Source organism: Aquarana catesbeiana, linkage group LG05, assembly GCF_042186555.1.
Source record: "Aquarana catesbeiana isolate 2022-GZ linkage group LG05, ASM4218655v1, whole genome shotgun sequence".
NCBI classification, from domain to species: Eukaryota; Metazoa; Chordata; class Amphibia; order Anura; family Ranidae; genus Aquarana; species Aquarana catesbeiana.
In genome coordinates, this window is record NC_133328.1 from 362,669,478 (window position 1) to 362,697,246 (window position 27,769).

Below are 27,769 nucleotides of genomic sequence, written 5' to 3' on the forward strand. Positions count from 1 at the left end.
GGGGAAAGCAAAAGAATTGTCAAAGGATCTGCGGGAAAAGGTAGTTGAACTGTATAAAACAGGAAAGGGATATAAAAAGATATCCAAGGAATTGAGAATGCCATTCAGCAGTGTTCAAACTCTAATTAAGAAGTGGAAAATGAGGGGTTCTGCTGAAACCAACCATGGTCAGGTAGACCAACTAAAATTTCAGCCACAGCTGCCAGGAAAATTGTTTGGGATGCAAAGAAAAACCCACTAATAACTTCAAGTGAAATACAGGACTCTATAAAAACATGTGGTGTGGCTGTTTCAAGATGCACAATAAGGAGGCACTTGAAGAAAGATGGGCTGCATGGTCGAGTCGCCAGAAGAAAGCCATTACTACGCAATTGCCACAAAGTATCCTGCCTACAATACGCCAAACAGCACAGAGACAAGCCTCAAACCCTCTGGCACAAAGTCATTTGGAGTGATGAGACCAAAATTTAGCTTTTTGGCTACAACCATAATTGCTACATTTGGAGAGGAGTCAACAAGGCCTATGATGAAAGGTACAGAGATGATTCGCTGATGTTTTGGGGATGTGTGAGCTACAAAGGCACAGGAAACTTGGTCAAAATTGATGGCAAGATGAATGCAGTATGTTATCAAAAAATACTGGAGGAACATTTGCATTCATCAGCCAGGAAGCTGCGCATGGGACGTACTTGGACATTGCAACATGACAATGATCCACACCACAAGGCCAAGTCCACCTGTAATTGGCTACAGCAGAATAAAGTGAAGGTTCTGGAGTGGCCATCTCAGTCTCCTGACCTCAATATCATTGAGCCACTATGGGGAGATCTCAAAGATGCAGTTCAGGCAAGACAGCCTAAGAATTTACAGGAACTGGAGGCTTTTTGCCAAGAGGAATGGGCAGCTTTACCATTTGAGAAGATAGAGAGCCTCATCCACAAATACCACAAAACACTTCACGCTGTCATTGATGTTAAAGAGGGTATTAAGAACTGAGGTATGTAAACTTTTGATCAGGGTCATTTGGGTAGTTTCTGTTGCCATTATGATTTAAAAAGAGTAAACACAGTTGATTGATAATAAATGGCTCCAGCCAAACACTAACCATGAGTCAAAGAAAAGTTTTTGTGTTATCATTCATATTCTCTGAAAAATGGCCAAGAAATCATAAATTCTGCCAGGGTATGTAAATTTATGAGCACAGCTGTAAGAGCTGATTTCAAGGCAGGACTTGACTTCACTCCTTATGCCAGGTAATTATCAGATTTGAGTAGTTCCTATATGCAGACAGTACACATGCACCTAAACTCTGCATTTTCTTGAAATTGAAAATAAACATCTTAAATAGGTTATCCTTTCTTTGCTACTTAGCGGGCTACTGGCAGAACATGAAAACCCATATTAGGTGTGAGGATACTTGTCAAGGACACACTTTTTCCAGGTCAAAGATGCACTAATAATAATATACAATAATATAATATATGACAGCCCTGGAGCATGCGTCTTTATGAATATGTCAGTAATGGCCACTCCCATATTCCTATCTTGACAGGTACATTTTAGCAATACCCAATATGTGTATGACCAGCATAAGCTTAATTATCATTTTTTTAAGCAGCAGTATTTCAAAGCATAGCAGAATTTATGATTAATTTATCTTAAGTAAAAACACACATTTCACTTATTTTTCTCAAAGATTTTAAAGCAGTCATTTGTTAATTCCATAAAGCAAAGAACAAACTGAATTAACCCTTAACAGCCAATTAGAATTTATTTTCCATTGATCTGATTCACTGAAGCAAAACTTTATTGCTGCTATGGGACACTGCACATTATGATTGCTTTTTGCATTTCTCCATTCAGTAAGCCCAACAGTGTTTCTAGTGGACCAAGAGCCATAATTAAGAAAATGCTTAGTGAATGTCTCACCTTTAAGAAATCAAGCCACATGACTTCAATGAAAAAATATATAAATATTGTTTTATTTAAAAATACACAAAGTATGAGCAATATTTTTAAGAACCACCACCAAACACCCGATTTACAGGCAAGTTCACCCAGAACTGATATTAAAATCTTAGATGAATGCCAGCCTGTGGAATCTCATATCAGCTGCTTATTATCAAAGTGAAGATTTGCTATTTGGCTACATTTTAACCTGCTTTCCTAAACACCTATTTTTCACCTACATAATAGCTTGTGGGACTTACAATTTTCAGGTATTGCCCTTGAAAAAAATAGGCAAATTCAAATCCACTGAAGAGCGGTATCTCCTATGGCAACTTTCTGTATGATTCTGGTCTTCAACGAGTTACACCTTTTTTAGTGTTCAGAATCACACCTAAATAGCATTGGAGAATTCAGAACACAGATAATGACTGTCTTTCTTTGGCCTAACGCTAAGAGAAGCGATGGAAACTATAAGGGAGAGAGACAATGGAATCCAATATCCTTTGTCTGAGGCCAAAGGATAAATGTAAGAGTACACCAACATCCAATAGATAATAACAAATTCACGTTGGGTAGACATTAATAAACATCACAGGTCTTCCATATCTTGGAGGAGGAAGGGGGAACCTGTAAATAAGATATTTTCGCTCATACAAGAAATCTATGAATAGACAATACATTTTCCATACTGTATGTCGAATGGGTTAACTTCAAGGAGTTTGGAGAGTGCAGAGTAATTTAACAACTGATACAACTGTTGATTTGCCTTCATTAGTAGAATGGTGCACTTAGTATCAAAGTAGTGCCATACATAACATTCCATCCACAGTTGGTTATGAAATACCATACTATGAGGTAAAACTGGCATATGTAAACAGTGGCCATGACTTATGATCTGTACACATTTAGTAGAATCTTTTCTCTGTGTCAGGAGGCATGGTGTTTTCTATTTTTCCCAGTCTCTATTTTCTTTGTAGTAAGATACTGAACCAGTCCACTCAGGAGCATCAAGAAGATAGTCATAGACATCACAATTACATAATGGCTGATGCTGTTAACAAGAAATAAAAAGTAGGTTAGCGAGTACAACATTTAAAAAAAAAAAAAACAATAATTAGGGTCAGTTTTCAAAATTTACAAATAGTGTAAACATTGAATCCAATGTATAGTGTATTTCAGTCAGTGCATATTTTAAGATATTTTTAAAGTGATTACTAGAAGTGTCACTTTGATTGAAAGAAAAAAAAACCCAGCACACAGAGATTTCGGCAAATGTTTGAAAATTCACACAGATTTTGGAAGACAGCGCTGTTTGTTACATTATTGCCTTCATTATAACCACCTGGTGCAAACTCAGTGTTGTAACCAGTGAAGTGAATGAGCTTTAAGAGAGTATCTCATCAAAAATGAAACTCCTATTGCTTGCAATATCTAAAATCTGACTTGAATCCCAGTGCAGACTTGTAAAAAATCTAGAAGAGAAACTGAGTATCATAAAAACAACTTTATTATGTACCAATAAAAAATCTATTAAAAAAACATTAAAAATTATTCCCCACATAGGGATTCACAACATGCAAAGATTCTGATTACAGTTCACAAAGACTCAACGCAATCAGGAGTACATATGACAGAATCAGTACACTGGAAGCCACTCCTAATCTTTAATAAAGTAATAACAGCCAGTAGTGTAGACTGGAATTTATAGCATGTGCACGTTACCCATAGAGGTGCAAATAAGTGAGCCAAGGTGAAGTCACTGCATCTTAGATGGAAAATTCAGGTACATTAAGTATACAGCCAATGGTCTTGTACGCAAAAATCTTAAAATAAAATACTGACTTCCCAATGAGTAACTATCCAGATCCAATGTAAGTAAGTCACCATAAAGACGGCATGGTAGTCAAAGTAGTCAAGGCACATATATTCCAAAGAGGGGGCTCTTAATAGGTATCTTAGAAACAAACTCAGTTCATTTGAATCACAGACTGTATTTATGTGAACCGAGTTTGTTTCTAAGATACTTATCAAGAATTTGGGAATATACATACATATGTGCCTTGACTACTTTGACTACCATGCTGTCTTTATGGTGACTTACTTTTTGAAAAATGCCCCTGGGTGCAAATTGAGATGGAAAGGTAACCTTTTTCACATAGGATTTCATTTAGCTTGTATAGAAGCAGTGTGTACATCAAGCTTTTGCAAACTTTTTGGCAGGCTTTGTTAAAACCCTTAAAGCATAACTCCACTTTTTTTGAGAAAAAAACATTCCCCCCTGGGTGATTTATGTAAATTGCAAGGATTATAACAACCTTTGTGAGCAAATTCCTACCTTTTGTTATTCTGAAGAAATCCCTGTGTGTTTGTCTGTGTCTCAGGGCTAAGTGGGTCTAATTGGAGTGGTTTCGAAATTATCATTTAGCTGTGGCAGCTGCAAGGCACTAATGAGGAAAGCTGCTAGGCCTGCATCCCTTTAGATGTGTTCCTATTGGAGGTATCAGACCAAAAATTTGATTTTTTTGCAGGGGATGCCTGAAATCTGACTTGTATCTTAGGTGGACTTCCGGGAAAATTGGTGAGCCAATCACACAAGCAGGAAGTGATATTTCTGGGGAGTGGTCAGTACACATTCTGTGTACAAAACACCTCCTGGTAGCCATATTGCATTGCATTTATAGAAAAATACAGCGGCTGCAGATTGAAAAGCAAAGGTAATTTTTAATAACATTCAATTACAATATGACTTGTATCACAATTGTACACGCTATATTATTTTTTCCCCACGAAAAGTGGAGTTAACCTTTAAAATTCTAGCTTCAGTTTGGGGAAGTTAAACAAAGATCTTCCTAGGAATGCTGTTGCTTTAAACAAATTGCAAGCAGGCTTCAGTAAACTTCAGCACTGAACCAGCTGAAACTTGCTTAGGAGTTTGTTTTAAACTGAAGCAGTATGGCACGTAAAAAGCTTCAACAAAGCTTTCTTTAGGGTCTTTTCACACTGATGAGCTTTTGATGCAATCCTAATGACTTAAAATGGAAGGTGCCTTTTTGGTGCGCTTCTGAAAAACTGCACCAAAGATGTAGCATACAGGACTTTTCAAAGCGCAGTGCACCTGCAGTGTGAACACTTACATAGGATTTAATGGGGAATATTCTACATGCGCTTTTGTCTCCCTGGAAGAGCGCAGAAAAAGCACCCCAGTGTGAATGGGAAAGTAAATTTACAGCGATTTTTTTTTCTGTGATTTTCACTCTCTTTTTACTTGCATTCTATTTTTAATTTTGGTTTGAATTAAGCATAGAGATTTTCAAATCAGCTGTCACAATTACAGTTAAACAGATGCCGAAACAAGATATCCCCTTACACAGGGAGTGCATTGTTTTCCAAATATTTAGGCTACAGTATAATATTCGACAAGAGCAATAAATATTGTAAAAGCTTTTTCGCTTTCATTGTGTAATCTAATGTCTATTTACAGTCATTCCTAATGATTACATTTTAAACTAATTATTTACATCTGTTTTTGATTAAGAGCATTTGTTTACATTATGTGAGCTACTCTGTTTCCCATCTATCTAATTTTCCTCAGTAATTTAATTCTATACCATCCAATCCGAAATAAGTGATGAATTCCTTTGGAATAATTGCTTGCTTGTACCTATTTTCCATATATCTGTTAGAATTATCTTACTTGTACGACCATACCCAAACAGGTTATTATTGTGTGCATGTCACATCTGGTGTGCTTTACGTTTCATATTATCCGTATGGACTGCATTACCTTTACATCGACCATATTTCCAATATAGTATATATAAGTGGGACTGGCTCAACTTATAGTGGCATTTGTAAACCATGCACCAGACATTTATACCCAGGAACAGTCCAAGCAAGTTTATCCTAAACTTTTATTTAGTGACATGGCAAACAACAGTTTCAGTGCAGGAGGATTTTGCAAGTCCTAGCATAAAACAAAACATCCAGCCACTAATTCAGTTGAGTTCCTGATCACTAAGGATGAGCTCCAGCGTGTTCGCACAGCCCACGTGCAGAACCCGCCAGGAAGTCGGCACTGCGCTGCGCTAATCCCAGGCAGTGAGACATTTCCTGATCTCTGCAGCCGCACATCGGGACAATGTCTCACTGCCTGTGATTAGCGCAGCGCAGTGCCAAGTTCCTGGCGGGCTCTGCACGTGGGCTGTGCGAACATTCCTTACCGATTATCTGGATTCTCCCTAATGGGTATCCTAATATGAACAGTTAGTTTTTGTACCTTTTTTTTTAGTATTCTGTTGACAGCCAGCCTTTTCACACAGCAGCAGCCTCTCACAACAGAGATGTGTGATTATTCCTGCGCTATCATGTGTGTTGCAACAGAACTAATGGAAAAGCTGCCTGCACCGGATAGGGTACAACCTGACCCTAATTGCCAGTAGAAAAGAAATAAAACGTGGTGCTGCGCTAATCCAGCAACAGAAAATTAAAATACAAAATAAAAATAAAGTGACGGTGCTAATAGTATACACACTACAGGATAAATAGCAACTAATATCAATAAAAAAAAAGGGTAAGTAAAAAACATGTGACAAACCATGTGAAGGACAATTACAAGTGTATAAAAGTGCAACGTGCAAACACAATAAGTGACGATAGCACCGATGAATAAACTTAATTAGGAAATATACCTGTTAAATGCAAAAAGTGCAAATTGCTGCAAAAAGCCTATCTTGGATTAAGTGCAAAATGTACAATGTGGACAATATAATACTGTGCGTGACATGCACACAGCAAACATACAATAAAAACAAAGTGACTTGTGCAAAAAATCAATCCTCGTGACTGCTAATCCATAATGTCCAAATATAATAGTCAGTGAACATATGAAGGTCTTCCTTCACAGGGTGAAACAGTTGAAACAGATCTACAGTGGTGTTTACTCTTCGTGCAACAAACCACACACTTATAAGTAATGGCCCCTTACCTTCAGGTAATGGGGTAACAGCGTAAGGCCAGTGTTGGAAGTAACAGCCCTTTATCCTAGTCTCTCACAACAAACAGAGTAAGCGAGATAGAGCCCTGAGTAACAGTTAGCTCATGTATACAAAGGCCTTTAAACAGCTGAGATTAATTAATGAGGTCTGGGTATCTGGTAAGATGTGGACCTAGGAATATTATGCTTTATCCTACCCAAAGCTCTATAAAGTCTCAAGGTTTCAGGACCCAGAACATAACGAATTAAGATTCTGAGAAAACTAAAAGTTTACTTTATTGTTTTTCTTACCATTTTCCTCATTAGACATAAGCTATGGAGACCCTCACCATGTATGAGGGAAACCGATGTGACAAATATACACCATTCACAATACCGGCAAGCCAGTAACCTACAATATGTGTATAGTGTATATGCACTCACCAACCAGTTTATTAGGTTTACCTGTTCAAATGCTTGGTAACACAAATTGCTAATCAGCCAATCACATGGCAGGAACTCAATCCATTTAGACATCTAGACGTGGTAAAGATGACATGCTGAGGTTTAAACTGAGCCTCAGAATGGGGAAGAAAGGGGATTTGAGTGACTTTGAACTTGGCATGATTGTTTGTGCCAAACAGGCTGGTCTGAGTATTTTAAAAACTGCCGATCTACTGGGATTTCCATGCACAACCATCTCTAGGGTTTACGGGAAATGGTCCGAAAAAAGAGAAAATATCCAGTGAGCGACAGTTGTGTGGACGAAAATGGTTTGTTGATGTAAGAGGTATGAAAAGAATGGGCAGACTGGTTCGAGATTATAAAAAGGCAACAGTAGCTCAAAAAAAAACAAACACTCGCTACTACCAAGGTATGCAGAATACTATCTCTGAATGCACAACACATCAAACCATGAAGCAGATGGGCTACAGCAGCAGAAGACCACACGGGTCCTACTCCTGTCAGCTAAGAACAGAAAGCTGAGGCTACAATTCGCACAGGCTCACCAAAATTGGACTATAGAAGATTCCAAAAATGTTGCCTGGTATGATGAGTCTCCATTTCAGCTGCTACACTCAGATGGTAGGGTCAGAATTTGGCGTAAACAACTTGAAAGCATGGATCCATCCTGCTTTGTATCAACGGTTCAGGCTGGTGGTGGTGGTGTAATGGTGTGTAATGGTGTGTAATGGTGGTGTAATGGTGTGGGGGATATTGGGCCTAATTGTCATTGTCATTGTCTCTCACTGCTGTCAATCACAGCCAGTGAGTCAATGAGGAGAGAGACTGCACTCGGCAGGAGGAAGGAGCCAGGAGCGCTGGCGAGGTACCTGAGAAGATGAGGATCGGTGGTTGCTCTGTGCACAACCACTGCACAGAGCAGGTAAGTATGACATGTTTGTTATATTTTCTTAAAAAAAGTCAAGCATTTAATATTACTTTAAGGATGGGGGTAAAACTCAGTTCAGCTTTTCATTTAACTCATATCCTATAGGCTAATTCCACACACTAATATCGACACTATACAGCAACGATGGACAGCTGCTGCTGCAGCTTTTGTATATTGACAGCTGTCAATATAGAGTACACTGACAGTGGCTGCATCTGATTGGTTGCAGGATGCTAGGGAGGGGCCAACCTTAGGAAATGGTTTTAGAAATCAACATTTTGCATATGGATGATTATAATAGTAATAGGGTTAGCAACACTGCAAACTTTTTCTGCTGTCTGTGCCCACACTATTGTCAGCACAACTGAAAGTAAGTTATCACAAGGAAAAAAGGGAGGGCTTGCAATGGAGGAAGCCTGTTCTGGTGACAACTAAGAGGTCTATGTTCCCCAATTTGAAAAGGTTTCCTCCCGCTTCAATTTGTTTCCATGGTTCATAAAGTATAGTGAAAAAAGATTGCAACGAAAATATAAAAAGGGTTCTAACATTTCCCTAATCTAATCAATTTTTTTTTTTTTGTAACGCTTTGGCTTTAGATTTACTTTAAATTGTAATAACTTTTGTACTTTAACTCATTATAGATCATGTGTCATTTTAGAGGGTAATAGTTTACATTCTTATACATAATAGTAAAGGATTTGTTGCAACTGTCTGAAAAAAAAAAAGGCGTTTGACTTTGACTTTATTGTCATATACAATTATAGTTCAACCAGTCTTTCAGGGGGAGTTAATAACCTTATCCTTTAGAATACTGGACATCTAAAACCTAAACGACTGAGGCAAACAGGAGGTCACTGCAATGCATTACAGTAAATGCCTTATAAACTTTTTATAGAGTCTGAAGAACTGATACAAACACCAGCTCTAGGTCAAAGGCTATTCAAACAAGAACTGACATAACTGTAAACTTTCCCTTGCTTTGTACCAACGGACACCAACTAATGAAAGAGCAGTTCTTGAGATATGTCTCTTTTGTTATGGTAATTCTTTCATTTATTTCTATAACAGTACAGTGGATTGTTAGCACTTTATTGGAAGTTAAAATATCCCAGAGTATAAAAAGCAGTTCAATTTCTTATCGGTAGCTTGAAGAACCATCCTTCTCTTTAGATTTTTACTTTCTTTATCAAGGCATAACCTTTTCTTTGTGATTTTAAATAATGTAATGGCAGCACAAGGAAAAAAAAAACTCTTCAATATCCATTAACCTATGCAGAAAGGTTTAAACTATGTTCCAATAAACTAATTAATTAAAGCAATTACTTTTATGTTTTGCTAGTTTCTTTCATATTTTACTGACTAGGCGTACCTATATATTCTAGGGGTTTGAAGAATTAATTTCTCACTAAGTACTAGTAATACTATATTCTATGTACATATAAATCAATGAGTGCTCATCATGTACAACACATGCCCTGCTTCAAAATAAATCTGGAGCAAGGTCAGTTTTGTACATAATGACAAATACACAAAAGAGATTGTAACACATGGCATGTTTTCTCTTGTGGTTGCTGAAAGCTTTGTATTCAATTTATTTAGAGGGAGTTTCTCTAAAGGAGATTTTTTTTTTTAAGTATACAGGTGAAAGTTATCAAAAATGCAAATAATCTTATCAATAGCCTCAATTCAGTAAGCTATAATGTGTGTGATATTTGCCACAGCAATTGTTTATTTCAGCAATGTGACTGGTATGATCCTTATAGCTTAGTGATTTGAGCCTAAAGTAAGGTAATGTTTTAAAAGCCTTGTGTCTATGTACAGTGTGTAGTTATTTGAGGGCAGCCATATTTGCTCTTTACATATGCAGCCTCCACTTCCTGCTTAGTAGCTCACACAATGATTCTGTTTTGTTCATATTAATGATTTACAGATAAACCTGTAGCCAGAATCCTTCAATTTAGACTACCAATGTTTTAGGCCATATGAAAGAGCATGAGGCAGCAATTTTTTCAATCATTGGAAAAAAGTTTTCAATATTTTAAAGGAGCACTGTCTTTTTGCACAGTGGTGCAGTGACGGAGCTAAGGCTAGGTGAGAATGAAGGGGTCAGGGGGCCCTTTGCAGAGATAGTTACTTTGCCCTGCATGAAATGTGTCTGTGTTATTTGTAAATACTAGGGGATTGAATTAAAGGAAATGCCTAGACCTAAATAACTCTTAAACAGACGCACTGATATTGACAAGTACTGAAACATTGTTTAGCTACTTCTCTCTACCTTAGTTCGCTTTGGGTCATTACCATGAATAGCTCTTTTGCTACTCTCTATGAAATGGAACCCTATGCTGGGTCAGTGCGATTTAAGCAGCGTGTGATGATAAAGTTCCTGATAGCAGAAATTGTTGCTCCAATCAAAATTTACTAGCATAAGAGAGCTGTTTAAGATGAGAACTGTAAGCACAAGGTATCACTGGGCCAAAAGATGCAAAGATGGCAAGTAGGGAATAGCTAAACTGTGTAAAAAACAAAGGAGTGGCCAACCTGTGACAGAAACTGATTAACTTCACAGGGATTGTCTTAAAACTGGTTACAATAAAAATTGAAAGTGGTTGTAAACCTCTGAAATTAAAAATGAACAAAGCTTATTATCATATAAAGTCTCCTTGCATTAATCCATAGCACCTAGTTTGAATCCTGGCTCTATCCTTAAGCTGGTCATAGACAGTTGTAGTCTTAGCCGGTCCCTGCTGAACCCTGATTCAAACCATGTATGGTATCAATCAACATGGGTACAATCTGTCGGATTTTACATGTGAATATTGCTAGTAGCTGTTATATGTTTTCCCTGCAGAGATGGCTTCCCCATGCCCCTCACTGTGTTGATGGGGGAATCAGTTTTCTTTCCTGCAACCACAGGAAAATCGCTCCATCTATGGCTGGCCTTACTCTGCTATCTGCATGAGTCACTTTTGACAGTTTTCCCCAACATCAGGCATTCCATTGTGATACCCCCAGTACACAGCAAATGACTGACAGCATGTTTCCCAGTGAGGCTGTGTCGAGGGGGATGTGTCCTTTCCCTCCACTCTGGTTTCATTTTACACTCAGCTCTGCGCAATGTGTGACATCTGATCCCCTTCCCCTGCCTCCTGGAAGCTGAGAAAAAATATAATCTGTGTAATTTGGAAGGCTGTGAAGGAGAAAGGGCTGCAGATAAACAGGAACGTCTTATGTGAGAGGATTTCCGTAATTACTGTGCATCATCTGAGGCCAGTCAATTCAGAGGGTTTATTATCACTGTAACCTTGCAGTTGGGCTCCCCCTGCACTACAAGGGTTAAAGTGGTTGTTGACCCATTTTGACAACTTTATATAATCCTCCTAGTTTCCTAATGACAGGAGCTCCTGTCTCTGTGTTTTATAAAAAAAAATGCCTTCTTTACCTCATTTCAGAGCGTCTCGCTGCGCTTATGTGACCGGCCGACTCTCTTTTCCCCGTCTGACAGCTGCAGCGGGCAGGGCTAAGATTCCCCCTGCTGACATCAGTCGGGACGAAAGAAGGAGAGGAGAGAGAGAGAGACGGCCAGTCATGTGAGCGCCAGGAGATGCTCTGAAATGAGGTAAAGAAGGCATTTTATTTTTATAAAACACAGAGACAGGAGAACTTGTCATTAGGAAACAAGGAGGATTATAGATGGCAATAAAAGTAAGTTTAGCACCAGGAGGGGAGGGGAGGGGGGCAGTCACTGACACAGGAGCAGACAGACGGGAAGGGGGAGGGGGGTTGGAGAGGACAGAGAAGGACAGAGCAGGGCTGTGAATGATGGAGGCATGTGTCAGGGCTCAGCAGCCATGATATGCTGTGGTCAGTTTACAGAGGGGAGGGCATAGCCAGGCAGGATCAGCCAGGTTTTTTAGGTGATACAGGGGGCCAAATTACACAGCACTAGTACTGTGCTGTGTAACATGCTTTAAGGGAACAAAATCTTTTTTTGGGGGGGTTAACAATTTAAATGTTTTCAAGATGGAACATAAACAGAATCTTTACTTACCTTATATCTCTCTCCTCTAGCGCCTCTTCTCTCCAGTTCTCTGGGTTGTGGTGGGCTCTCTGCATCCTCACTTACAATGCAAAACTTCTGGTTTTGCATTGTATGTGATATAATCAGAGTGCCTGCGACCAATGGAACAGTAAAGGGAAGTAGCTTCAGGGGACTGGTCAAGCAGCTGGGGGAGATGCCTGCTGCAGCGAGGGATAAGGTAAGTAAAACTGCAGTTTACTTACCAGAAACAACACTAAGCCAGCCACTTTGTCTGTCACTATGGAAGCAAATGAGAGACTGGATCCCAACACCCCACCTACCACATTCACCAAACAGTCCAAAAATGGCATCCTGCGGCCTTCATCATTTTCCAAAATTGAAAGAAGACCTCCATGAATATCACCAAACATTTAGCAAAGAAGTTGAAATTACTTCTAGGACATGATTGTGAAAACAGGATGTGGCCTTTACTACCACGACAGTTTAAAAAAAATGTGCTAATTATTGTAAAAATGTATACAGTCTGGTGACTATATCTTTGGCTTATTTCTGTGTTTGATTTATTAAAATATTCACATCCACTCATGAGTAATAGACATGGAGGCATTACGTTATATTCAACCATCATAGCTATGTGATCTAGTAATGCTATGTGCCATACTGATTCTTTAATTCCCATGAAGTGTGAATTTAAATAACAGATCAACCAGCAATTTTGTATGTATTTTGATTTAAGTTGGCACATTAAAAAGTGTTTTTTTTTTTGTTCTTTGCTAGCTTTTTGATGTTTTAGGTCTTTAAAAATTAGAAACTTTTTTATGCATTTAGTGTACCAATTAAATATGTATATGTATATATATATATATATATATATATATATATATATATATATATATATATATAGAGATGGTATAATGTTTATGATCTAACATACATGCACATGTCCACAAGATTTAGGAGCGTGTCTAGGGCAGGGATATACAATTAGCGGACCTCCAGCTGTTGCAGAACTACAAGTCCCATGAGGCATAACAAGACTCTGACAGCCACAAGCATGAGACCCAGAGGCAGAGGCATGATGGGACTTTTGTGTTTTGTGGCCGAGACCGGAAGTAGCCATTTTACAGCCGTTTTTAGAGATTTTAAATACAAGTTGCTGTGTGTGTTTTTGAATAAACCGTTTAAAAATGACTACACAATGGAGCCATCCCTCTTTATTACATGCCCTCACTGCATCTGTTGAGCCTGGAGACTGAAGCCATTTTCCAAATATACCGGTATTGCTGAGGTGATTGCTGGAGGTCCATCGATTGTGGGGATCCTGCTTCTACTTCTTATCTAAGCTCGACTTGACCCGTAGGGGTCTTTACTAGAGGTGAGAGGCTGGGGGAAATGAGTGGCGCACTTCTGATGTTGATAAGTGATTGGATGAAGTGGACACCGATCGTTTTTTCTTGCACATGCACTTTTTCATATATATGAACTGTTATATGGAGATCTGCTTTTTTCTTTTCATTGGAGTTGGATTACACTTTTTTCGACATTGCACTTTATCTTATGCACTTTATTAGATATTTGGACATTCATGGATTTTACCTACATATTTGTGCCATTCATTCGCACTTATGAAATTTATTGCACTTTATATTGCTAAGCACTTTATATTGTGAGCACCCCCTTTTTTTCACTGAAGATTTGCAACATATAGTGAGACAATTGTTGCAACACATTTCTGGTAGTTGCTGACAGTTTCAAGAGATTGTTTTGCATATTTCTCCATCTTGTTATGCACTGTTTTTTCATCAGTATTTTTACTTTATTGAAGATTTGCCACATTTAGTGAGTTTACATTCACTGTTGCGACAAATGCTTGCCAGTTGACAGTTTGTGTGCCGTTTATCCTTCTTCTGTTTATTTAATTTTAGTTAGCGCCACATACTATTTTATTTTCAATTTATTTTTGTCTATGTGGGAACACTTATATATGTTGGCATCTTCTTACACTCGTTTTATTTATTATTTGTAGTACATTTTGGTTTTGCACATTAGTTTACCCTCCTTTTTAATACACTACCATGTGTTGTGGGACACTGTATCTGGAAAAATTCTACATAGATCACAATAGTAAAATTATTGTTATCCTTTAAAATAAAAAAGTGTAGTTCTTCAAACAATTATCTGAATTTGTCTTAATGTCAGCCTCTTGTAATCACCTAAACTGCGGCAGCAGTCTGGGACCGGTAGACAATGGTTTTTGATTTTTACACATATGCTGACAGGGAACATGCTGATAGCAGGCAAAAGCAGAGTGAGAAAAGAGAAGTGTACTGCTCCTCCTTCAATGTCAAATCAGCAGGCTGTTTTATTTATTTTTTTTAAGTTCCTAAAACAAGCGGTGCTGCTGCCACAGAGCAGATCCGATATGTGGCTGTGCTCTCTGGCAGGGGTGTAAGCAGACTGTAGATGGCTTCAAATCCTCGTTCATATGGAATAGCTATAAATCTGAACAATACTCAGTGGAATATGATGTTTTGCAATTATAGAGTCTTGCCACCATTGTTTAGTGCAATTTCTGATGGCTTTTGTCATTAGTGAATGACCTTACTTATAACAGACCTTACTAAGATTTAACAAACTGCTCTCCTGGGCTTCAACAGCTTGCCTGAAGTTTCTGTATTAAGTCTATATGGTAAGGCACATAGTTTTATATATCTTTATTATGGCCAAGACTGCATATACTGTGTTTATATACATTTTTTCATTTTTTTTTAAATTACATGGTTATTTAGTTTTTTTATATGAAGCCAGCAGATGGAGGTCTTGGAGATAACAGAATGATAAATCCTCAGTATGCAGCTGCTCTTTCATTGTCCAGTTAGCAGGCAGGGGATGTGTCATTGAATAAGCTGTACTGCTAAAGTTGTTGTTTCGGCAAGGGTGCATCAAACTCAGTATGTACTAGCACTGGACAATATATCTATATCTACTGTATCTCTTTCTTTCTCTCTCTCTCTCTCTATATATATATATATTTCTTTTTTTTATTGTTTATTCAGCTGATTGCATGTAGTTTAGCTTTAGTCACTACTGGATCAAAGCATTTTTTCCATGTTTCCTATGGGCAAACTGATGTGGCAATATTTTGAAAGGTGTGTGTACACAAGGCCCCCCAAAAATGATCAAAAGAAGTAACAAAATATTTTTTTTTCCAGTTTGTAGTACCATTTTGCTATGACATTAATGTTATATTTCTGATACAAATCAGTAAAGATGTTTGCAATTTATGTAATATTATATATATATATATATATATATATATATATATATATAATAACACACACACACATATACAGGGAACAAATTTGGTGTTGTTCCTCGCCTTCTCACGTCACTTCCGGTTACGGCTAACCCGGCCAATCCCCACACGTTACGTTGCCTCTTGCAACTTCATCTTGCGAGAGGCAATGTAATGTGTAGGGATTGGCCTGGATAGCCATAACCGGAAGTGACGTGAGAAGGCGAGGAACAACGCCAAATTTGTTCCCTGTGTTATTTTAAATGCGATTGTGTAAGAGTTTACTTTGCCCTATATAAATAAACTTTTTTAGCCCTGACATACTGCACAATTGGAGGTTTCTCTATTCTTGTCCCCATCTCACACTGAGGTACCTCCTTACTATTACATTTCTGGAGCGAACGGTGACCGCCGTGGAGGAAGTGCCGAGGGCTCCATCTATACGTGGAGAGAGGTGGAAGTCACAGATAGTGACTGCTTGTTACTATAATATTGAGGTGAGAGTTGTGGGAGACTGCAATATCAGAGAAATCACAACAGAAAAACCCATGGACACTCTATTACATCAACTTTGATCATCTTTAAATTTTTACCCACTTATTTATCCATTCAAAGAGAACTTGAACATTTATCAATACATTTAGATCCATTGAGGAGAGGCTTCCAGCTACTCCAGCTTTTGGACTTTTGATTATACTTTTTACTTATAGTTTTATTATTCACGGAAGGTGCCACATATTATTATTATTATTTTTAGTGTCATTAATGATTGTCATTTTTTATTGACTTTATTTCACATGATCTTCTATTGGGACACTTTATTTATACCGCTGCACGTTTTATCATTATTAACGTAAGGATGTATTTTTATTGAATATTGTTACCATATGCACTTTTATTTATTACCATTTTATGTATTATTAAGGTACATTTATCCACAGAAATTTGCGCAAAATCACTTTATTCATGTTTACTGTTTTAGTGTTATGTGACACACTTATAGGTTTTGCTGCACTGTAATTGCACTTTTTCATTTTACTAAATTTGTCTACTCTCATAGAATAGCGCAAGACTCACTTTAACACTTTCACATTTTCATAGGTCAAAGGAACTGCCTGAAGAGCTCAGAGACAGAATTGTGGCAAGGCACAGATCTGGCCAAGGTTGCAAAAAAATTTCTGCTGCACTTAAGGTTCCTAAGAACACAGTGGCCTCCATAATTCTTAAATGGAAGACGTTTGGGAAGACCAGAACCCTTCCTAGAGAAGGCTGTCTGGCCAAACAGCTATCGGGGGAGAAGAGCCTTGGTGAGAGGTAAAGAAGAACCCAAAGATCACTGTGGCTGAGCTCCAGAGATGCAGTCGGGAGGTGGGAGAAAGTTGTAGAAAGTCAACCATCACTGCAGCCCTCCACCAGTCAGGGCTTTATGGCAGAGTAGAACGACGGAAGCCTCTCCTCAGTGCAAGACAAATGAAAGCCAGCATGGAGTTAGCTAAAAAAACACCTGAAGGACTCCAAGATGGTGAGAAATAAGATTCTTTGGTCTGATGAGACCAAGATAGAACTTTTTGGCCTTAATTCTAAGCGGTATGTGTGGAGAAAACCAGGCACTGCTCATCACCTGTCCAATATAGTCCCAACAGTGAAGCATGGTGGTGGCAGCATCATGCTGTGGGGGTGTTTTTCAGCTGCAGGGACAGGACAACTGGTTGCAATCGAGGGAAAGATGAATGCGGCCAAGTACAGGGATATCCTGGACGAAAACCTTCTCCAGATTGCTCAGGACCTAGACTGGGCCGAAGGTTTACCTTCCAGCAAGACAATGACCCTAAGCACACAGCTAAAATAACAAAGGAGTGGCTTCACAACAACTCCGTGACTGTTCTTGAATGGCCCAGCCAGAGCCCTGACTTAAACCCAATTGAGCATCTCTGGAGAGACCTAAAAATGTCTGTCCACCAAAGTTTACCATCCAACCTGACAGAACGGGAAAGGATCTGCAAGGAGGAATGGCAGAGGATCCCCAAATCCAGGTGTGAAAAACTTGTTGCATCTTTCCCAAAAAGACTCATGGCTATATTAGATCAAAAGGGTGCTTCTACTAAATACTGAGCAAAGGGTCTGAATACCTAGGACCATGTGATATTTCAGTTTTTCTTTTTTTAAAAATCTGCAAAAATGTCAACAATTCTGTGTTTTTCTGTCAATATGGGGTGCTGTGTGTACATTAATGAGGAAAAAATGAACTTAAATGATTTTAGCAAATGGCTGCAATATAACAAAGAGTGAAAAATTTAAGGGGGTCTGAATACTTTCCGTCCCCACTGTATATATATATATATTTTTTTTTTGTTAAATAAACAAAATGAATAAAAAGTTTAAAAGGGAATTGTAAAAAAAAAAGTTTAAAAATCAGCAGAGAAGCTATTGAAGAAGAGGAGGGAGGAAATAACAAGGGCAGATCAAAGTTAAAGTGGTTCTAAAGGCTAAACATTTTACCTTAATGCAATAATACTTACCTCATCCCTATCTCGATCCAGCGCTGGGCCTGTGTGCAGCTGCGCTAGTCTCTCTCTCTGTCCTCACGGGCTCAGAGACAGCAGCAGAAGCCACTGGGGGTTATTTACGAAAGGTAAATCCACTTTGCACTACAAGTGCACTTGGAAGTGCAGTCACTGTAAATCTGAGGGGTAGATCTGAAACGAGGGGAAGCTCTGCTGATTTTATTATCCAATCATGTGCAAGCTAAAATGCTGTTTTTTTTATTCTCCTTGCATGTCCCCCTCGGATCTACGACTTTACTTCCAAGTGCACTTTGCACTTGTAGTGCAAAGTGGATTTGCCTTTGGTAAATAACACCCATTGTCTCTCGTTGGAATTGGCTTCCTATGGTGGCACACAGAGAAAAGGAAGAGCCAAGAGCACCAGTGGGAGACCCCAGAAGAGGAGGTTACCTTTACTAGAGATGCACCGATACCAGTTTTTTAAGACCGAGTACTGATATCTTTTCTCAAGTACTCACCGTTACCAATTCCAATACTTATTTTTAGTGTCATGTGACACTTTCTCTCCAAAAGACCAGGTTCACATATGTGTGGTTTGGTTTTGATAGCAGGATTTCAGCCCCCTCCGGTGCAACCTTGTTGAGAGGTTCAGGAGCGAATTGTCAAAGTGTATGACAATTTGAAATTGCACTTGAACCGTGCTCAAAATTGTATCGGACTCTGTTTAAAAACGCGCTGTGGCTGGCTCTATTGGAAAGGCTGCAGGTTCACATGTCACGCAAATCGGATGTGATTTAATATGTATCAAATTTGCACATGTGAACTGGGTTTTAAGGCCGTGGTTACAGCCTGCAGACTTGAAGGTATCTGTTTTAGCATCAGAGCATTTGCACGATTACAAGTACTCGTGCAAATGCTTAGTATCGGCACTAATACCAGTAACAGTATCGGTACAACCCAACTCTTTACAACCGCTTTAACAAAAAAGGGTTTAAATATAACATTTTTATTTTAATCATTTAACTTTTTTTTAACTGGTAAGGTTGTTTTAACAAAGGACATTCCTTTGCACTGATGGGTGGTACTGATAGGTGGTACTGATGGGCACTGATAGGTGGCACTGTTGGGCAATGAAAGAGGCAGCACTGATAGGTGACAGTGATGATGAGGCACTGATTGTTAGCACTGAGGGGCTCTGATAGGTGGCACTAGTGGGCACCGATTAGCAGTAATGATGGGCACTGACAGATGGCACTGATTAGCAGTACTTCTGGGCACTGATTAACGGCACTGGGGGGCACTGTGTGGGACAGATTTCCCTCTAACAGAAGCCGGTTAATGGCTTTCTCTTTTTTCTTTATGCTGATAGCGTGAGGGGAAAAAAAAGCTGATAACCAGCTTTTGTTTACTTCCATAATCAGCTGTCATTAGCTGACAGCTGATCATGTGGTAAAGGGCCAATTGTGATCAGCCCTTTACCCGATCTGTGATCAGCCGAATCCCAAGGTCTTGGCGATCACAGAGCGCGGCACGCAGGCAGCGTGAGAATGGAAGGACGTCCATGTATGCCCTCCCAGCATTTTAAGCCCGTGCAGTATCTGTCTTTTGGCTATAGCGTGGGCGCCAAGTAGTTACACATTGATCAGGTTTTTAGGAAGTACATCACACGTCCAAGGTTGGTTTTAGAGATTAGTTTGCAAATCATGTGTATTATGATGCTGTTTAGATATTGTTGTCAATGATAAAATGACATTTGAAAAAGTATCCGTAAATTGTAGGTTACTCCAAATTTACTGACAATGTCAGATATAAATAAGAAAAAGGTAGTGCCTTCACTTTGAATGAACATACACACAAAGGTAAAGTACAGACCAAGACCCTCTGATACAGTGACCCAGAAAAGATGAGAGGCTATTAATTTGTAGTAGAATATACTCACACTGTGACAAAGATATTAGCACCTAAATGCTCACAAGACCTGGTTTCTCCATTTGTTTAGTGAAAGTCATGGGAAAGTTAATGAGCCGCAGGTCCTAACACGACAGGATACTATTAGCCTGCATTTAAAGGTTTCTTAGGCTGTGGTGATAGGCATTATTAGCCAGTGTTCTGCACATTCATTAACAACTCTCTATATTAGTGTCGGAAACAGAAAAAAACTTGTAGTGAGAATGTAAAATTAACGGTAAACGACCAGATGTCTTTACAAGATAGCTCAAATACAAAACGATGGAAAACAAAGCTAGTTTAAAAGACTAAGATCTAATATATTATTGCTGAAAAAGAAGAATAAAAGATCATGGCAAAATCAAAGACCTTATAGGGGAAACATATATTTCCTCCCATATATTTGTTTACAATGCTTTCTTGTGTATGTTTAAAAACGATCTTTGGCAGACTGGCAAAATATAGAAGTGACTACAAGATTGAATACCGTTTAACAAATACCTGTCTGAAATTTGCTAAACATTTACTTTTTTAACCTTTAGTGATAAAATAAAGAGCAACATAAATGAGTAAAAATAGTCACTAAGAAGTTCTTTCACATAGCTCTCTCTATGTTTCTGAGCTCTCCAGATCCCTAGATTCCGGTGTTTTGGCTCTAAATATATGTCCTTTTCTATTAGTAACAAGCAGTGCACTATATTGATGGATATGTGGGGGAGGAGCTTGCAGAGTACCTGCTTAAGAACTGAACTTTGATCATTAAAAATTAAAGGATAAGTTCGCCTTTCTACAAAAAATAATAAATGCACATCTTTTTGCAAGTAAAAAAAATTAAAAAATATGCATTTATTATTTTTTGTAGTAGGAGAGCCTGCAAGACGATACTCACTGACAGGAAGAAGCAATGAACTACCACAGCTCTCCACAGCATCGTGGTAGTTCACTGAGAACTAAATGCCAACAGCCGCCAAGGATGTCAGGGCTTGTAGTTCATTCACACACAGAGCGTCGTGTATGAATGAGTAGGCCGTATGGGTGGAGCCCCGCACGGCCAAACTGTTTTCAAACAGTGACAGCTGGTACATTGAACCACTCCCTGTACTGCTGCCGGGGGGGGGGGCGGCAACTGCAGCACAGGGAACATGTTCCACCTTAAAATCAGAATAGGAATTATTTAATAGGTTGTAGTTTTGCATGCTACAGGTTTGCTTTAAAGAAATGTATAGTCTGCCATGCTCCTTTTGAAAATACCAGTTGCCTGGCTGTCCTTGGATTCAATACTTTCTGGGTAACACACCTAGAACAAACACAGAGAATCAGAAAAGAAAATCACTGCAATCTGGGCTGCAGCAATTAGTCAGTGCAAAATATGTCAAAGGTGAATGCTACTACTGTTTTGCCAAAAAAAAAGTCCCCTGAAAAGAAGTGTGTACTTGCTTACCTCTCCAGCTACCTTTGCCCCATAATGCTTCTGTAAAAGGGGAGAGACATCTGCTTGAAGACTCTTTAGCATTTAGTCAACACTTCACTTTAGTCAACACAAGTGTGTTGGATTTCTGGTCCCCTGTTGCCCTCCATGGTTCTTCTCACAAATTCCTGTGTCTCTACAAGACACAGCAGACTGAACCACTAAATGCAGCAGGGAACCAGGAAATTCACAACTCCCAGAAGTTTTGGATTCAAAAGTGTCTTCACCTCAATTATGTGGTGCCGATAGTAGGAGAGGCAAGTGTTTACAATTTTCTTTCTAGGGAACCTCTTTTTTGGCAAATTTATTCACGCGACAGCAAACCTGTTCCGTATTTAAGGCCAAGTAACATGAATCATAAGGTACATACTCAATACTTATACCTGCAGCATTTCTGTTAACCCCTCCCCAAACCCCACCCAGCTTCCATGGTAAAAGAAGAGAAGGCCTCCTTCTCCACCATGCAGAACTTATAACCCTAGTATCAACAAGCATGAACTTAGTAACATGGTAGTGGCTGGGAGGGGTCTGGGGGAATACATTATGCCTGTGCAAGTACTAACTGTCATAAAGATGGGGAGCGCGGCCAACGACCAGGATACAAGGACGTGAGTCGCCTGAGCTCCGTCCACACCGCACACATCCTTGCTTGATCCTGTTAACCCGACCGATCTTCAGGGGTCCCTTCTGCCTCATAAGACTCCCAGAGCACACCAGGCCATGATCAAATGCAGCCCTGCTATGGAGGACACACCGAGATTCACGTCGCTGATACCGCCATGTCAGCAGCAGCAAAATGCCCACTTGTAGCCCTGATGATCCTATCTTATTCTACCCCACCTGAGGACACTGATCCTGATTCCCCTAATGCTGTACATGCCAAATACAGGCCCTGCAGAGCTCACCCTGGCACAGATCATGGAGGCTATACAGCACAGCCATGCTTCCCTCACTACACAAATGGACTCCATCAAAACTGACCTATCCTTCCTATATTATTGAACTTCAGTGACAGGGAAGCGGTTCTTAGGGCTGCCCAAGAAAAAGGCCGGGTATCCTTTAATGGTAATGGAATCACCATTTTTCTGGATTTCTCAGTAGCTACACAAAAACAGAGGGCTACTTTCCTGGCCACCAAAAGATGACTGAGGGATCTACAATTGCCTTACAGCATGCTGTATCCTGCACGGCTACAGGCCATTCCTCAAGGCAAAGCCTACTTTTTCACGTATCCTAAGGATGCGGCACACTGGGTGGACACCCTGAGGCCTCCGGATCACAGGAACTAGAACCGGAGATCTCCTCCTTACCGAATGTAACTATCCTGTATCACGTCTATATACCTCTTGTTTGCAATCCCCCACTTAGTTGCTGTTAACGGAGGAGAGTGAAGGACAGGACATTACATCCTCACAATGATCCCATCATCTCCTACCCACAAGAAGCTGGGGACACTTTTCAACACTTTGATGTAGGTCGCATAGACATCATTTATCCTGGATGACTGTCCCTACTACTTCCCTGTTTTTGTTTGGTACTATTCTCCTACTAATTTTGGAATGTTTTCTCTAGAATCGGAGTTACTAATCATAAATTGATTTGTGCGGACACGGATGGCAACTCACTGCTACAGACTTTTCTCCGGTTCTCAGGGTTTGTTGGTTGTGGGACTATATCAGGGTCCCCCTGCTTTGCTTTTTTGGTTCTGGGAACAAAGCTCTCATGTGTTTGTGTTTGGGAGTCGGGAGGGTAATGCCACGTACACACGATCGGAATTTCCGACAACAAAATCGTGGATTTTTTTCCAAAGGATGTTGGCTCAAACTTATCTTGCATACACACGGTCACACAAATGTTGTTGGAAATTCCGAACGTAAGAACGCAGTGACGTACAAGATGTACGATGAGCCGAGAAAAAGGAAGTTCAATAGCCAGTGCGGCTCCTTCTGCTTGATTCTGAGCATGCGTGCGACGAACTTGTGTACACACGATCTGACTTTCCGACAACAAGTGAAGTTGTCAGAAAATTTGAGAACCTGCTCTCAAACATTTGTGTGCGGAAATTCCGACAGCAAATGTTCGATGGACCATACACACGGTCGGACTTTCCAACAAATAGCTCACATTGAACATTTCCCATCGGAAATTACGATCATGTGTATGCGACATTAGGGTGGTTTTAAAAGTTTTGGGATTTTTTCTTTTTTCTCTTTTTTTATTTTGTTATCTCTTACTTTTTGTTTATATGCTTACTGGCCTGGTCGGCCATCTTGGTATCTAGTTACTATCTGCAGAAGGCACACTGTTCTCTCACTTGTATAAATTGTTCATGCTCCCTCCTACTCCTCAGGGTGCACAGAACACCACGCTTTGGTTGACTCTGGTACACTGTGAGAAGTGGGCATCCATAACTATGATTAATGCTATCTTATGGCTAAACTACGTCTAATTTCATGGAATGTTAGGGGGCTTAACTCCAAAGTGAGACGATCAATAATGTTTGAGTATCTGGCGCGACATAATCCGCATGTGATCCTCCTCCAGGAAACCCATCTACAAGTTTCCAGGGTTATGGCCCTTAAAAGAGCTAAAATAGCATATGCCCTTCACTCCACATACTCCATGTATGCCTGGGATATATCTATCCTTATAGCCAAATCAGCACCTATCACTATCAAACACATCAAACCAGATCCTAGTGGCTGCTTCCTAATTCTTGTGCTTGAACTCCTTGGTAAACCTTACAGAGTGACTAGTCTGTACGTTTCACCACCTTTTACAAAACAATTCTTTGAGCGAGTGATGGGCACGATATTGGAAATTGCTGAGGGCCCTTTACTGATAGCTGGTGATTATAATACAGTACTTGACAACTCCATTGATAGGTTCCGCTGTTCTACATTACCCCCCACACCCCTAGGTTCCTTCCTGACCCAATTTGACCTGGTGAAGGCCTGGAGATGGATACATGCGGATGTGAGGGAGTACTCGTGCCGGTCTGACTCTCATGGTACACTGTCACGTACAGATTTACATCTAGCTTAATATGGTGACTGGAGTAAATATCTTCCCAGGGCGATGTCCGACCACTCCCCTTTGATGGTGGACCTCACCTTGGACACACCCTCCTCTTATCAGGTGTGGCGATTGAGCCCACTGTGGCTAGCAGACCAGGCTGTTGTGGACCAGAGTATGGCTGCCATGAAATCCTATTGGATAACCAACAGGCAGAGTGCCTCCATCCCTGTGGTATGGGATGCCTTTAAGGACACTGCGCGTGGCTCCTTTGCTGCAGCTATCGGGCAGGCCCATAAGGCGTCTCATCCCAGACTGGTGGATGCGGAAGGAGGACTTAGAGATGCAGCGACTGCCTATTCTACATCTCCTACCCCTGAAACACACGCTATATGTCGACACAGGGCCAGAGAACTAGAGTTGGTACTCCTGGAATGTACCTAGAAAAATTGCTATATTAGAACCAACGGCTTTTTGAGTTTGGCGACAAAAAATAGACGCCTGTTGGCCTATCTAGCTAGACCTGACTATCAGCCATGCAACATCCCGAGAATCGTGAACTCAGAAGGCGTAATAGTCGAACAAAACAAAGAGATAATGGAAGCGTTCGCCACATTTTATTCCACATTATACGCTACTAGAGCTCACTACATTATAGTGGAACTGGATGACTGTCTGACATCTCACTGCCAAAATTACTGGATCACCAGGCCCTATTGCTTGATGCTCCTTTAACAACTGAGGAAATAGGGGGAGGCCATACAGTCCTTTGCCAAAAATAAAATGCTGGGATTAGATGGATTCCCCATAGAGTGGTACATGCAGTTTAGTGAATTACTGATCCCACACCTGGTTCGGGTATATAACTTTGCCCTGAAGATGGGACAACTACCGTCCTCTATGTCAGAGGCGCTGATTGTCCTTATTCCTAAACCCCACAAGGGCCATCTTCTCTGCGAATCGTATCGACTGATCTCGCTCATTAACTCAGATGTAAAGGTTCTGGCCAAGGTGCTTACCCGACGATAGAATATAGTCATTACTACTGTTTTTGGTGCAGATCAGACTGGATTCATCAGTGGACGATCAACCTCCATTAATTTGCACAGACTTTTTACCAATATGCATGCGGTTCATGACAGTTGGCTCTCAGGCAGTTTTGGCCCTAGATGCCCACAAGGCCTTTGACTCGGTCGAATGGCCATACCTTCTAGAAGTCCTGTCTAAGTTTGCATTTGGCAACACCTTTATCAAATGGGTTCAACTGCTGTATTTTAAATCTACTGCTAGATTAAGAGTAAATACATCCATATTCAATCCAATTTTGATAAAGAGAGGCATCAGACAGGGGTGTCCTCTGTCGCCACTGCTGTTCACTCTTGCGATAGAACCCCTTGTGGCACTGATATGATCCAGTGGGGAGATTAAGGGACTGACGATTGGGGGTCTGGAGATAAAGGTGTCCCTGTATGCTGATGACATGCTGATCTACTTAGCGGACCCCCAGTCATCTCTCCCCCTTCCCTGCTGCATATTATACGGCAGTTTGGTCACTTTTCGGGGTTCCAGGTCAACTGGGACAAATCTCTTTAATTCAGGATAGATCAGACGGCATCGATAGTATTACCTCCCTCGTGCCCACTACAGTGCACAGTGCACACTGTTCGATACCTAGGGGTTTTGATACAACATCCCATCTCCTCTTATACTAAGATTAATTTGGATCCTCTTATCAGTAGATTGAGACACACACTGAATACATGGGAACAATCTTCCCCTGACACTACTAGGTAGGATAAACATCTTTAAAATGATTTTTCTGCCGCACTTCTTATATATTTGGAGTAACTCACCGATATATGTTACAAAAGCCCAATTTAAGGAGATAGATTCAATACTTACCAACTTTATCTGGAGGGGAGGAGCAATTCGGATCGAAAAACACACCTTACAACTACCCACTCTGTAAGGGGGTCTGGCACTTCCTTGTCTTCAAACCTATGTCGCCTCGAAATTGGCACAAGCGCATTGGTGGTTTTACCCTGAAGCCAACAATGCGGCCACTGCTGTGGAGGCAGCCATCCTTACCTCCTACGAATTCCCCCAGAACCTAATACATCGAATGTCACTTAGGGGGAGAGAAGGGGGTGAATGCCCTGGCAATGACCCTATGGATTTTTAGGCTTTCTAAGCTGTTACCGCCCAATGCACACGCCACATACTCACCAAATGCCCCACTCTGGGGGAGCCCATGTCTACCAGAATTTTTCCGTAGAACTGATGGGGGATTCTGGTTTTAAAAGGGGGTGAAAATAGTCTCATACTTATTTTCAGATAACATGTTCCGCTCCTTCACGGAATTTCGTAGGGACTTTGGTCTCCCCCACACAGCCTATTTCCAATACCTGCAGATACGTCAGACTGCTGCAATGCAGTTTGGTCTCTGAAATATAGATGTTCAACTTTTTCCGCTAGAACATCTATTGACTAATTCTTCCCACACCAAACTTGTTTCTACATATTACAAATCTCTACTCTATTCCACGACCAACGGGCTTTGCGCCATTGAAAACAAATGGCGTTCTGACATACCTGAGCTGACGGAGGATATCTGGAGGGAAGTTTTTCCCCTCCAGGTTGCCTCTGTCATCTCCTCCCGTCATACGGTGATCCAAACAAAATTGTTGTACAGGTCCTACTTCACACCTTGTTTACTGTATAGACTACACAGATTGCCCTCTCCACTGTGCTCTTGATGCAGCGTGGCTGATGGTAGATTTTTTCATTTAATGTGGGAATGTACTCCGATAAGGAAGTTCTGGTCAGAGGTCAGGACCTTTATTAGCTCCATAGCTCAGCTACCTAACATCTTTAACCCCCTGTGATGCCTGTTAGGATATATTGATGATGAAGAGCTATCTAAAAATGTACAGTCCTTTATACGCATAGTAATGTTTTATGCAAAAAAAAAATCAATAACCATGCACTGGATATCTCAATCCTCGCCCAATATAGCTTGCTGGCTCACCATTGTCAATCACGCCATACTATTGTACAAGTTCGCATATGAAGCTAGATGATGTCCAAAAAAAAATCTCTAAGATTTGGAACTCTTGGGTCAGCTCAGTACCATAGTGTTAGAGTAAATCTCTCGTGCTAATTTACGAGAGTAGACAGACTTAGTAA

General features: G+C 40.2%; 1 protein-coding gene across 4 annotated transcripts in view; it reads right to left on the bottom strand.

Moving 5' to 3' along the window:
- Positions 1-1,953: 1,953 nt before the first annotated feature.
- The window catches only part of PIGN (phosphatidylinositol glycan anchor biosynthesis class N), a 637,819-nt gene continuing 612,003 nt past the window's right edge, over positions 1,954-27,769 (bottom strand). For all 4 annotated transcript variants that reach the window (XM_073630904.1, XM_073630905.1, XM_073630902.1 and 1 more), the window contains one exon: positions 1,954-3,001. In XM_073630904.1, coding sequence (XP_073487005.1) covers positions 2,878-3,001 — 124 coding nt within the window. In that variant the 3' untranslated portion in view covers positions 1,954-2,877. The remainder of the gene's footprint in view (positions 3,002-27,769) is intronic.